The sequence below is a fragment of the Carya illinoinensis genome, chromosome 11 (assembly GCF_018687715.1).
Source record: "Carya illinoinensis cultivar Pawnee chromosome 11, C.illinoinensisPawnee_v1, whole genome shotgun sequence".
NCBI lineage: Eukaryota > Viridiplantae > Streptophyta > Magnoliopsida > Fagales > Juglandaceae > Carya > Carya illinoinensis.
In genome coordinates this window covers 33,626,824-33,639,679 of record NC_056762.1, presented here as the reverse complement: position 1 = coordinate 33,639,679, position 12,856 = coordinate 33,626,824, and the positions used below count along the sequence as shown (strand labels likewise).

The 12,856-nt window shown below is 33.6% G+C and overlaps 1 protein-coding gene across 1 annotated transcript; it reads left to right on the top strand.

Annotated features, from left to right (window-relative positions):
• Positions 1–2,923: 2,923 nt before the first annotated feature.
• On the top strand, positions 2,924–3,400 carry LOC122282409. Its single transcript, XM_043094361.1, has one exon. The coding sequence runs from the start codon at positions 2,924–2,926 to the stop codon at positions 3,398–3,400; it is 477 nt and encodes a 158-aa protein (XP_042950295.1).
• Positions 3,401–12,856: the final 9,456 nt, after the last annotated feature.

The window sequence follows — 12,856 nt, the reverse complement described above, 5'->3', positions numbered from 1 at the left end:
ATCACAAATTTAGAGATAAATTAAAGGCATGAAAGCGAGGGATTGATTTGAACGTAATCAGAATGATTTTATAATCGCTGCTCATTGGTAAGGTCATGCATAAGAGTGTCAGGACTCAGAATTTCCATACAAATTAAAACCAGTAGACTAGTTTATTGATAATACTCAATAATAAAATTGCTTGACCGATTTAAGTGCTTCAGCCAGATGAAACGGACACAACGAGTAATTAAATAACATGAAAGTCCATTGATCATGACAAGAAAAGGCTACTTAAATGATCAGCCCCAAAAAACGAAAGCCACAATATAAAAATAAGAGATAACTACTTACTCGATCATATATATTCTTGTACATGTATATGCATGGTACCAACATGAGTTTCACGTAGCCTCCTTGTACAACGTACGAACATGCAAACCTTCTGTATACTTTCAAAATGAGAAAACTTGGTGAAAATTGAGGAACATAATTCAGAAGAGGAAGAAGAGTACTAGAGTATGCATTAATTTACATTGTTTAAACTAATTATTTTAACCTTATTTTTTATTTATAAATTGTTCTTAAATCCTTCAATTAGGCAAAGCTAATTCATGTGATGACTCACAGAAAGACCAACAACCTGATTTTAAAGAAATCACCTCCAGTGCACACACTCGCATTAGCTCTGCGGCAGCACCTAGTAGCATCTAGAAGGAATATTTCTCATAACAAAATGTACAGATGGACCTATCACATTGTCAAAGCTGATAGGAATTTGTTCTATAAATATCTGATTGTATTGCTTGGCATGTATTGATGAAACCATAATACTGAAATATATTCTCAAAAGAGGTTTATTCATTGTGTCATTTTCTCAAATAATTTGTGGCCTCTGATATTTTTGTCAATATGATATTAGAGTAGAGATATTTTTGAGTTTGAATCTTGACTCTATATTCTATTTCACTTAATTAAATATTTCACGTATTGAATTACTATTTGAGAAAGAATCTAACTCATACATAAAGGAAAGTGTTAAGATATAAAATAAATAATAAAATTTACTTCTTTTCCTAATTTAAACTTTTACAACAAGTGGTAATTTTACAATATAAATGAGTTTGGTGATTTTTATGAAACCTATTATATATCTTAATTAATTCGATTGGTCCTACCTTTTAATCATTCCAAATAGAGAGGCTGAGTTCGAAACCTCGTATCCTATTAAAAAAAAAGAACAGAAATAAAAGAAAGATCAGCCAAGCTAGCTAGGCTTCATTGCCGGCCAGCTAAAATGTCCAAAACTTTACAAATTTTAATTGGGACAAAAAGGATTGCATGTGCCATAGTTCGTAACGCAATAGAACAAATTCACAGAAAAAAAGAAGCATGCACTGAGACCTATTCCTCATGTGTGTATTGGCATGCATGCCCTTAAAGCTAAGCCCTTAAAGAAAAGGAATATAGAGATCAGAATACAAGTATCATTCAAAATATCGTCCAAAAGAGTCATTCAGTACCAATGCAAACGTAATCGGATAACACTTTAATCAATCGTTAAAAAAAAAAACTAAGATACGTTTCTATAGAGACGTAGTGACGAATCCCGAAAGTAAAACTTGGCACGGGCCGCCGACACTCTTCAATAAAATAATTGCAAGTGCTTCGAGAGAATCAAATACTTCTTAATTATTTGCTTATTGGTTTTATATATATACACATATGCATGTGGATTGGTCGAGCAACATTAATCATGCATATATGATTAATTAATTCAAGTCTTAATTCCCAGTTGGCATAACAGGCTCGAGAGATAAGACATATATAACAATATTATTGTTTCTCATCACCTTGATTTATATTATTTGTAGTCATACCATGACAGGTATATATTGTACTATATTTTAAGTAGTTTTATTATTATTATTATTTAAATGATTAATATAAGAAATCATTTAATTACATACTACGCCACATTAATTAACAGAATGATTGAAAGGACAAAATTAATACAAATTAAAGTAGCATTAGATTTAAACGTATACATGTAAGTACATGATCACTTGTTTATATAATTAATTATTTCATTAATTATATATGTAAATTGTAGTCAAAGCTAAGCTAGTAGCTATATTCCAATGGTGCATATTATATATATTATATATTATATATTAAAACTATAAATTAAAGCACGACCACAAACACACAGAATCTAGACTGTGTACTGCTTTGGTGACATAAAAACAATGAATATGTACTTGTTATAGCTTTTCAGATTCTTTCTTGTTTGAGAAGCTAGCTAGTACTCATGATGAACATGCATCATATATATGGAGTGCTAGACGACGTTGCATTCTTCAGCTTTGAATTCATGAATATGGTCTTGCAATTTGCACAAAATATTGCTGATGTTTTACGTACCTTTCCAAATCATTCTAACTTTATATACCAACGTCAACGATTATGACAAAGTGCATAAATTTTGCGCAGATATATATATTTAGTACTGCATTAATTTGTATTCATGCATATTCAATTAATTTTGAGAAGTTTATATTGAAATTACGTACGAATTATATATATGTGGACTCTGAATTCAGAAACTTTGCTGGCTACATGATATATACCCACCTTTATTAGTTTCATTAGTCCAGGAACTTTCATGCAACGGGCTTTTGCAACTAATTTATAGTAACGAAAATACAATTGGTTGTTAATAGTCTTTTCGTTGCTATAAATTAGTCGCAAAAGCTCGTTTTTCTTCTTAATATTTATGTAATGTACACGTGTACAGTCTCTAGCCAAGTATATAAGTTAGATATTTTATGTACATGAAACTACTTTTACTTTACTTGTAACTTGAGAACTTCAATATACAGAGCACTTTTCTCTCTGCTGTATTTCTCTTCCGTAACCTAAAATCCAACTTCAACTTTCTGTTATGGTATCAGGAGAGAATTCTGGATCTTCCGCTCCGCCTCTTCCTCCAGATCAAGATGCCTCCAGTTCCTACTTTTTACACAATGGTGATACTCCAGGTGCTCAACTCGTTTCTCAACCCCTTTCTGATGAAAATTATCATACATGGAATCGATCAATGACTATGGCTTTGATTGCTAAAAATAAATTTGGTTTTGTCAATGGTACTTTGCTGAAACCTTCTGAGGATAATCCTCTCTTCAATTCTTGGATTCGTTGTAATACAATGGTCCTTTCGTGGATCTTGAATTCTCTAAACAAAGATATTGCTGCTAGTGTTATTTTCATTGAATCTGCTGCTGATGTATGGAAAGATCTTCAAGAACGTTTTTCTCATAGCAATGGCCCTCGTATTTTTCAACTCCGAAAGGCTATTTTTAGTCTGAGTCAAGAACAGTTGTCCGTCAGTGCGTATTTTACTCATTTGAAGGCACTATGAGATGAAATGCAGAATTATCGTCCATTACCGACCTGTTCTTGTGGTGCTATGAAAACTGTAGTGGAGTTTCATCATCAAGAATATGTTTTACAATTTCTAATGGGTCTTAATGACTCTTTTGCTCATATTCGAGGTCAGATCTTGTTATCTGATCCTCTCCCCCCTATCAACAAAGTTTTCTCACTTGTCCTTCAAGAAGAAAGACAACGTCAGATCAGCCAATCTCTTCCTACCAATTTTGCATCTGAACCTGTTGCTATGGTTACTCAGTCTCAGCCGGTTAAATTTCAACACAAGTTCATTGGAAAACAGTACAATTCACGCAAGGATAAGCCTTATTGTAGCCACTGTGGGATTCAAGGTCACACAGTTGAGAAATGTTATCGGATTCATGGCTTTCCACCTGGCTTCAAATTCACCAAGAACAAACAAGCATCTGGACCTCCTTCAGCCAATCAAGTTTGCACTGATGCTCTTACACCTAGTTCTGGTCCAGTCATACATTTTTCTCAGGAGCAGTGTCAACAGCTTATCTCCATGCTTCAATCTCAATCTCTTTCTCATAATTCATCCTTTAATCCACAAAATCAACCATCTGCTAATCATGTAGGTATTGTTTCATCATCTGACAATCCTTCAAGTTCCAATGTTCCATCATTTTCAGGTAAAAATTCTTCTCTTCTTTCCTATTCATCTGTCTATTCTGTGAATAAAGATTTTTCTAAGGAATCTTCTATTCATTCCTGGATTTTTGACATGGGTGCAACTGATCATATGATCAGCTCCCTTCATTTGTTTACTTCTGTTCCTTCTTCCATTAATATTTCAGTTCATTTGCCAAATGGTAAGTTTGTTCCAGTCACTCATATTGGTAATGTTCAACTCTCTACATCTTTATTACTTAAAGATGTTCTCTATGTTCCTTCCTTTCATTGTAATCTCATTTCAGTAAGCAAATTAGTTTCTCAAATCCCTTGTTGTCTCATATTTCTTCCTCGTTTTTGTTTTCTACAGGACCTCTCCAGCTGGAAGACGATTGGAGTGGGTAAAGAAACTCGAGACCTTTATCATTTACTGCAAGGTTCACAAAAGACTATTGATGATTCTTCAATTTGTTTTTCTTCTTGTAATTTCAGTTCTACTGTCAATAATAATGCCTTTGAAATATGGCATCGTAGACTAGGACATGTATCTCATTCTCGAATGAAATTTTTACTTCATGAGTTTCCTAAGGAATTGTCCAAGGAATCTTTCATTTCAGTTTCAAGTCACTCTTCTTGTAAAATCTGTCCTCTTGCAAAACAGAAAAGATTACCTTTTCCTATTAGTAGTTCAACATCTTCCTCTATATTCGATTTGGTGCATTGTGATATTTGGGGACCTTATTCAATAACTTCATATAATGGTTTCAGTTATTTCCTCACTCTAGTGGATGATTTTAGTCGATGTACATGGGTTTATCTCATGAAGTCTAAGTCAGAAGCTAGAAATTACATTCAATCCTTCTTCCAATTTGTTCAAACTCAATATCAATGCACCATCAAGGTCCTTAGATCTGACAATGGACCTGAGTTTGACATGAAACAATTCTTTAGTACTCATGGTGTTTTACATCAAAAGAGTTGTCCTTATTCTCCTCAACAAAATGCTGTTGTAGAGAGAAAACATCAGCATATTCTTAATATTGCTCGAGCTATCATGTTTCAATCTTCTTTACCATTAAAATTCTGGAGTGACAGTATACTAACTGCAGTCCATCTTATTAATATCCTCCCTACACCTTTGTTACCAAATCACAAATCTCCTCATGAAATTTTATTCTCTGTTAAACCAAGTTATCAATACTTGAAAACATTTGGCTGCCTCTGCTATGCTTCAGTTCTTACTCATAAAACCAAGTTTGATGCTAGAGCTCAGCCTTGCATCTTTCTTGGTTATCCCATTGATGTAAAAGGTTATAAAGTTTATAGCCTTCTTCATCGTACTGTCCATATTTCCAGAGATGTGATTTTTCATGAAACCACATTTCCTTTTAAATCCACTACTTCAGATTTCTCATTTATTTCTGCTCCTTCTACACCTTCCATACCTAATCCTGTTCTTCCAATTCCATTTTCCCTTCCTCTATCTGTTTCTACAGATTTTACTCAATCTACAGATTTTAATTCCCATCAAAATAATTCCTCAGATCCTCAAATTCCAGCCCCATCCCATACTCTTCGAAGGCCATCAAGGTCTCATAAGCAACCACATTACTTGCAAGATTACCATTGTAACTTGGCTTCATTTCAGCATCCACTTCATCAATCTTCCCTGGATGATGGTACTGTTTCTGCACAAAAAGGTATTAAATATCCTCTTTCTTCTTGTATCTCTTATTCTAAACTTTCTCCATCTCACTTAGCTCTTACTTTAGCTACTTCATCTCATTCTGAGCCTAAATCATTTTCTCAAGCCATTAAAATTCCTCATTGGAAAGAAGCTATGCAAGCTGAGATTTCTGCTCTTGAAGCAAATAACACTTGGACCTTAACTACACTTCCTCCTGGAAAACATCCTATCGGTTGTAAGTGGGTCTATAAGTGCAAACTTAGGTCAGATGGCACTTTGGAGAGATACAAGGCTAGATTAGTAGCCAAGGGTTACACTCAACAAGAGGGGATTGATTATTTTGATACTTTTTCCCCTGTGGCAAAACTCACTACTATTAGATGTTTACTTGCTCTTGCTGCCTCTCAAAATTGGTGTTTGCAGCAGCTTGATGTTAATAATGCATTTCTTCATGGAGAATTACATGAAGAAGTGTATATGGTGATGCCCCCTGGTTTTGCCAAACCCAATGATGCCCGGGTTTGCAAGCTTAATAAGTCCCTATATGGGTTAAAACAAGCTTCTAGGCAGTGGTTTTCCAAATTTTCCACTACCTTAATTGCTTATGGATTTGTTCAATCAAAGTCAGACTATTCTCTCTTCACTATGATCTCGGGTTCTTCCTTTATGGCTCTCTTGGTCTATGTGGATGATATTGTTGTTGCTAGCAATGACTCCTCTTCAGTTTCTGCCCTCAAGTCCTTCCTTGATTCTAAGTTCAAGCTTAAGGATTTAGGAAATCTTAAATATTTTCTAGGACTTGAAGTTGCTAGAAGTTCCACTGGTATATCTGTTTGTCAGCGTAAATATGCTTTGGAACTTCTCTCAGATTCAGGTTTATTGGCTGCTAAACCTGCTCAGTCTCCTATGGATCAAACTTGCAAGCTGTCCAAGGAAGATAATAATGTGTTGGCTGATCCTAGTTCATATAGAAGGCTTATTGGTCGTCTTATTTACTTGACAATAACTCGGCCAGATCTTTCCTATGCTGTAAATACATTAAGTCAGTTTTTGGACAAGCCATGTCAATCTCATCTTGATGTAGCAACTCGGGTACTGAGATATGTGAAGCTGAACCCTGGACAAGGTCTTTTCTTTTCCAGCTCATCTTCTCTTCAGTTAAAAGCCTTTTGTGATTCAGATTGGGCTAGTTGCCCTGATACTAGAAGATCAGTTATTGGTTTTTGTATTTTCATTGGTGATTCCCTTATTGCTTGGAAATCAAAGAAGCAAGTGACAGTCTCTCGTTCATCTGCTGAAGCCGAGTATCGTTCAATGGCTGCTTCTTCTTGTGAACTCAAATGGCTTACAGCTTTACTTCAAGCCTTTCCAATTTCAGTAAAGTCTCCTGCTATGTTATATTGTGATAATAAGGCTGCTTTGCATATTGCTGAAAACCCTGTTTTTCATGAGCGAACAAAGCACATTGAGATAGATTGCCACCTAGTTCGAGACATGCTTCAAGCTGGTTTTATCAAAACTTTGCATGTATCTACACAGTTTCAGTTAGCTGACATTTTTACTAAATCTCTTACTCATGACAGATTTAATTTTCTTGTTAGCAAGCTTGGACTCCTAAGTTTGTATAGTCCAGCTTGAGGGGGAGTCTTAATATTTATGTAATGTACACGTGTACAGTCTCTAGCCAAGTATATAAGTTAGATATTTTATGTACAGGAAACTACTTTTACTTTACTTGTAACTTGAGAACTTCAATATACAGAGCACTTTTCTCTCTGCTGTATTTCTCTTCCGTAACCTAGAATCCAACTTCAACTTTCTGTTATTTCTTGTAGTGATGGTTACTTCCTGTTTTGCTAACTCTCATGTGCGTGCCTTGCTGATTGATGATAATGATATAGATATGTATGTGCGCGCGCGCTCATGTGTTTGTCATTTTTTATATATACTTCTATTTGCACAATTAAATTAACATTAATGTTGCGTGCTGGCCACTTGTGGGCGTAAACTCAACTGGCCGGAATCTTGAATAAAGCTTTCAATTGGTGAGAAAATATACACTTTCTTAAGGAGCAGTCCTACGAGTATTTGAGCGATCGACAAACAAATCTAATCTAATATATATATGCATGACTGATGTGAAAGCATTATTTATAATGTCTATGGAGCTCCATGTCATCTTTTTCTCCCTAATTTTGACTTATTTTAATTTATATCCTAATTCCAAATATTAATTAATAGAACCATTTTTTTTTCCTAATGTATGCAATTGGATGGGTTTTTTGAGGGGGCAAAAATAATATCATATTTCATCCGTGCGTGTGGATAACTAATGAATCAAGATTATGAATTAATTCAAACATTTATGATTTTTTTTTTTAATTTCCTCATGACTTGGATAATATTGTATTGAGGTAATGCTATATACAATTCTAGAGTGTGTATTATCAGTATATTCTCTTTGAAAAAAGTGGAGATCTATCATTAAAAAAATAAATTTTCATGTGGATCTCATTGGAATAAGGACTGCACTTTTCAGGGCTATAAATATTATTTTTCTATTATACAATGGGTATAAACTCGCATATCCTAATCAAGTTGTTAATTGGTGTGAAAGTGCTATATATATTTAGCTTTGATTTACAAACGGATCGAGCACTATCTATTTGAATGAATAAATTAATAATCTGAGGAATTAATTACATACATGATCTAGTTGATCATGGCGGATCTATACATGCTTTTTTTTTTTTCGAAAGATTTGATGCGGGGAAAGAATATTGTTTCAGTGATTTAATTATGTTCAACTTGAAAGCTTATAAAAGTTTCCCACCATGTGCATGAAATCATGTTAACGCGTACTCTTATCTCCACTCCAACCTGATCATTTTCTTCATAATTCAATATATTAAATCGTTGGTCCTGACTAAACGACTACTTGCTAATGGCATATCGATCACTCCCTCATGTGTTACACACACACACACACACACACACACAAATATTGACCTGATTAATGCAAATCATGACTCAATTGACGTTGGACCACTAGAAATTTCAAAAGAAGAATAAAAAAAATTCATGAAAGTGATAATTAACCAGGTTGATTTTTTTACTGTTACCGAATCAAATTTATTACCACTTTGAGTTAAGCACAAGCTTTATCGTGAATTAGATCTTTAATCTTTGACACTGCATAATGGCCGTAGTGGAGTACTCTAAGATAAACATATATATTCTCTGTCTACGAATGCGATATTTTCAGAGGATATGATCGTCTGCTTAAGAAATATTGTTGTTCTTCGTTCTATTTTTTTTTTTTTTCCCCACAATCACACCTGTTAATATGATACATTTTGAGTGACTATGTACTTAAATGCATGGTAGCTAGCTATATAAAATTCCTTAAAATATTATATATTAATAAATAAATATAACTTGAAATAACAAAATGTAAGACGGGAGAATAAGAATATTGTTCATAAATATTACCAGCTTGGTAAAAAAGTTTTTATTCCACGCAAATTGCCTATAGTTTATTATGTTAATACGTATATTTCAAAATCGCTAATCATTATTGGCTCAATGTTGAATGGCTACAAAAAGTTTCCTTAATGGTGAAAATAGACATCGATCTAGAAAAATGGAGACTGGTCAACAACTCTTTTTAGACCATACTCAAGTCTTCCTCTACTACTTATAATTATTAATATTTATGCTTAATGGTACACTTGCTTTTAAAAATGACCTCAAATTTTCTTATCAAGTTTCATGAAGAAAAGCAATATATTCATTTTGATCAGAGCTATTCGCATGCATAGTCTTCCACCACTGACTCACTGAATTGTTGGCATGCATATATGGAATATATGCCAAGCAAAGGTGTATCTATCTAATTTGCTTTTGGGGTTGCCTTCTCCGACCAACCCTGCCAAACTTTGACCATCTTGATGACGATTCTGATATGGGGTTGAAACTTGAAATGCTTCAGATCTTAACAGTAGTACTGATTGGGAAAGTAGCTTTTTTTGATAGTTGTAATACCAAATCCCCATGTTGCTTTCTATCGAGAATATGCAAGAAAAGAAGATGAAGGCCAAGATGCTTTTTTCCACAACTTGGGATTGTTCAGGACTTCAGTTTTTCTTTAGAAAATGACCGATCTTCTATTCTCCATTAATAATATAAAAAATTTATATATCTATGATCTCAAGTTGCATATGGACCAAATTGTTTGACATTAATGTACGTACGGCCTGGTGTATTAATGTTGTCAAATATTCTTCGAAAATATTCATGCTTCATGATTTTGTTGAGAAGAGATCGAGATCAGGTCGTGAAAAAAGAAAGTCAAAATTCAGTCAAGCTGGAGGGATTAATAATTAGAACATCAACGTACAGCTTTAAGAATCGGGCCGGTTTTCCTTTTATATTTTCTTTTCCTTTGGATTCCAGTAATTAGACTAAAGGAAAGAAGTAGGAGAACATAGACCAGAAATGAAGACTTACGATCATTTGAATTGATTGAGAAATCTCAATTCAAAAGGCAAATTAAAGCAGAATATCATGCAAAGAATATGCTCTTCATGGAAATTAACTGAGCTAAAGAAATTAATTATTAAGACTAGTAAATTATATATATGTCGATATTGAAATTTTCCATTCATCCTCATCTTTTTGTGTTTTGTTTTTATTTTGTTGGTCCCGGCCAACCTAAATAAAATCAACTTGCCGGAGGGAATTATAGCTGGCCGCGGCCCCCCTTTCCAGAACCAGATCAAGATCAGAAGGAGATTTAAATGTTGATATAAAACGAACAGTGCATGTAAAGTTGAACAGTTCTTTATCATCTTGTACTATAATACTATTCATGACTTTAAGTTGATAAGGTCTCGGTTCATTAATAAGAACAACAATAGCCGAGTCTCGATCATTGGCAAAATAAATTTAAAACTGTCGTTTATGTAAAATAAAAAGAGATAAAATCATAAAAATATAATTATATATAAAATTATATCTCAATAATTTGCAACATATACGTTGAATTAAATTTCTAAAAACACAATCTAATATATGTTTTAGATTTCTGACGACAATATTTTATAGTATAATATTCATCCATTCTTAGTTTTGAAATGAAATATTTAGAATATTATGTTTTCTTTGTAGAAACTATGGAGTGTATAACGGAAGATTCTCAAATCAAGTAAAAGCCTTAAATCAAGCAAAGGATAATGTAAGCAGATTGATAGCAACAAATCAAGGATGTAACAGCCATAAAATTTTCAATCAAGATTCCTGTAATAGTCCATAATTTTAGGATTTTTACTTAGACTAGACTTTGTAAATTTGTATATATTCCCATACAAATAATTGTAAATGTGTGTGAAAATATTTTCCATAGAGTGCAACAATAAAACTTCTTTGTTAATATTCAAAATTCATCATGATATCAAGAAAGCCATCCTCCCACAAGAACTCAATCACAAACTCTGAAAACACCCATAATTCGATTATAACCCCACCATCTCCAATAGATATCTCTCTTATTGCCCTCGATATTACTGCCCAAATTAATGAAAAGCTTACACCCTCAACCTTCCCTCAGTGGCACGCCCAGTTCGAAACTCTTATAATTGAATATAATCTACTTGATTATGTCACTGGTAATAACCCATGTCCCTCCCCGAATGACACCTCCATCACCATCCTTTACCAAAACCCACTGGATAAGGCAATATATGCTTATCCTAAGTGCCATTTTGGCTTCCATTATCACCACCATCACTCCATTTATTTCCACTGCTAAAACATCTAAGGAAGCATGGCATAAATTGCATACTCTATATGCAAGCAAATCCTTCACTTACACAATGCAACTCAAGGAGGAGCTTAAAATGATAAAGAGACGAAATCAGATGATTCAAGAATGCATGCACACTGTCAAGGCCCTTGTTAGGGGTGTAAAAAAAAAATCGATGAACCTGACCGAACAGAACTGGTGGGTTTGGTCTAGTACTGAGTTTGGTTCAGTCTGGTATCGATTTTATTTTTCTTAAAACTGGTTGAAATCGGTCCCTTTTTTATTCTTTTCTAAAACCAGACCGGATTGGTTCATATATATATTTTAATTTTTTATATCGTATATAATTTTAATATATAATATATAATTATATATAAAATAGTTCTATATTATATGATAAATTACTAATTAATATAATATTAAATTTTAAAATCTTATATCACTATAATTTATTGTATTAATAGTTATACTAATACTATATCATTATATATTATAATATACTATAATATATCACTATAGTCTATAATATAATTATAATATATATTATAATATACTACAATATATTATCACTATAGTATTATATACTATAATACACTATATTATATAATATATGATATAGTATATTAAAATTGAAAAATCGAGTCGAACCAGACTGGAAATCGGTAAAGTTGGAGTACCAATTTAGGAAGATAACCGGTGTGTAATCGGTCTTGAAAAATATAAAATCGGTACATACCAATTTGGTCTTAAATTTTATCCAAAACTGGACCGGACCGGACCGGTTACACCCCTAGCCCTTGCTAATGAAATCTCTCTTATTGATCTTCCTATTTCTAATGATGATCTAACTCTTTACATCCTCAATGGATTGGGAACTGATTTTTGCGAAATCGCAGCACCAATTCTCACAAGGGAACGACCATTAATGTTCAAAAAACTTCACGACCTCCTTGTCAGACATGATGCTTATTTGCATCGTTTTGATGCCACCATCCAATAGCTGGTCGCTTCGGCCAATTCGGCCAACTACTCACATCGCCAATCTGGCTCTTCATAAGGAGGACAAAGTTCCAAGGGTTCCTCCAAACAAAATGGGTCTAGCCGAAATGGTGCTCCCTCAAAAACTGATTCCAATTGGGCCCATTATTGACAGTTTGGTGGCTCAAAGGACAATAAGAAATAATCTAAGCACAATGGCCAGCGCAGATATACACCCAAATGTCAAATTTGTGATGAATTTGGTCAAATTACAAAATATTGCCCCCGCTTACGTTTCTCTGAAGCAACTGCAAATTGCAAAATCATGGGCCTTGGATTTTAAA

What these genes read in the sequence shown, in the direction of transcription:
- LOC122282409 (XM_043094361.1), top strand. Translation starts at nt 2,924, where the DNA reads ATGGTATCAGGAGAGAATTCTGGATCTTCCGCTCCGCCTCTTCCTCCA.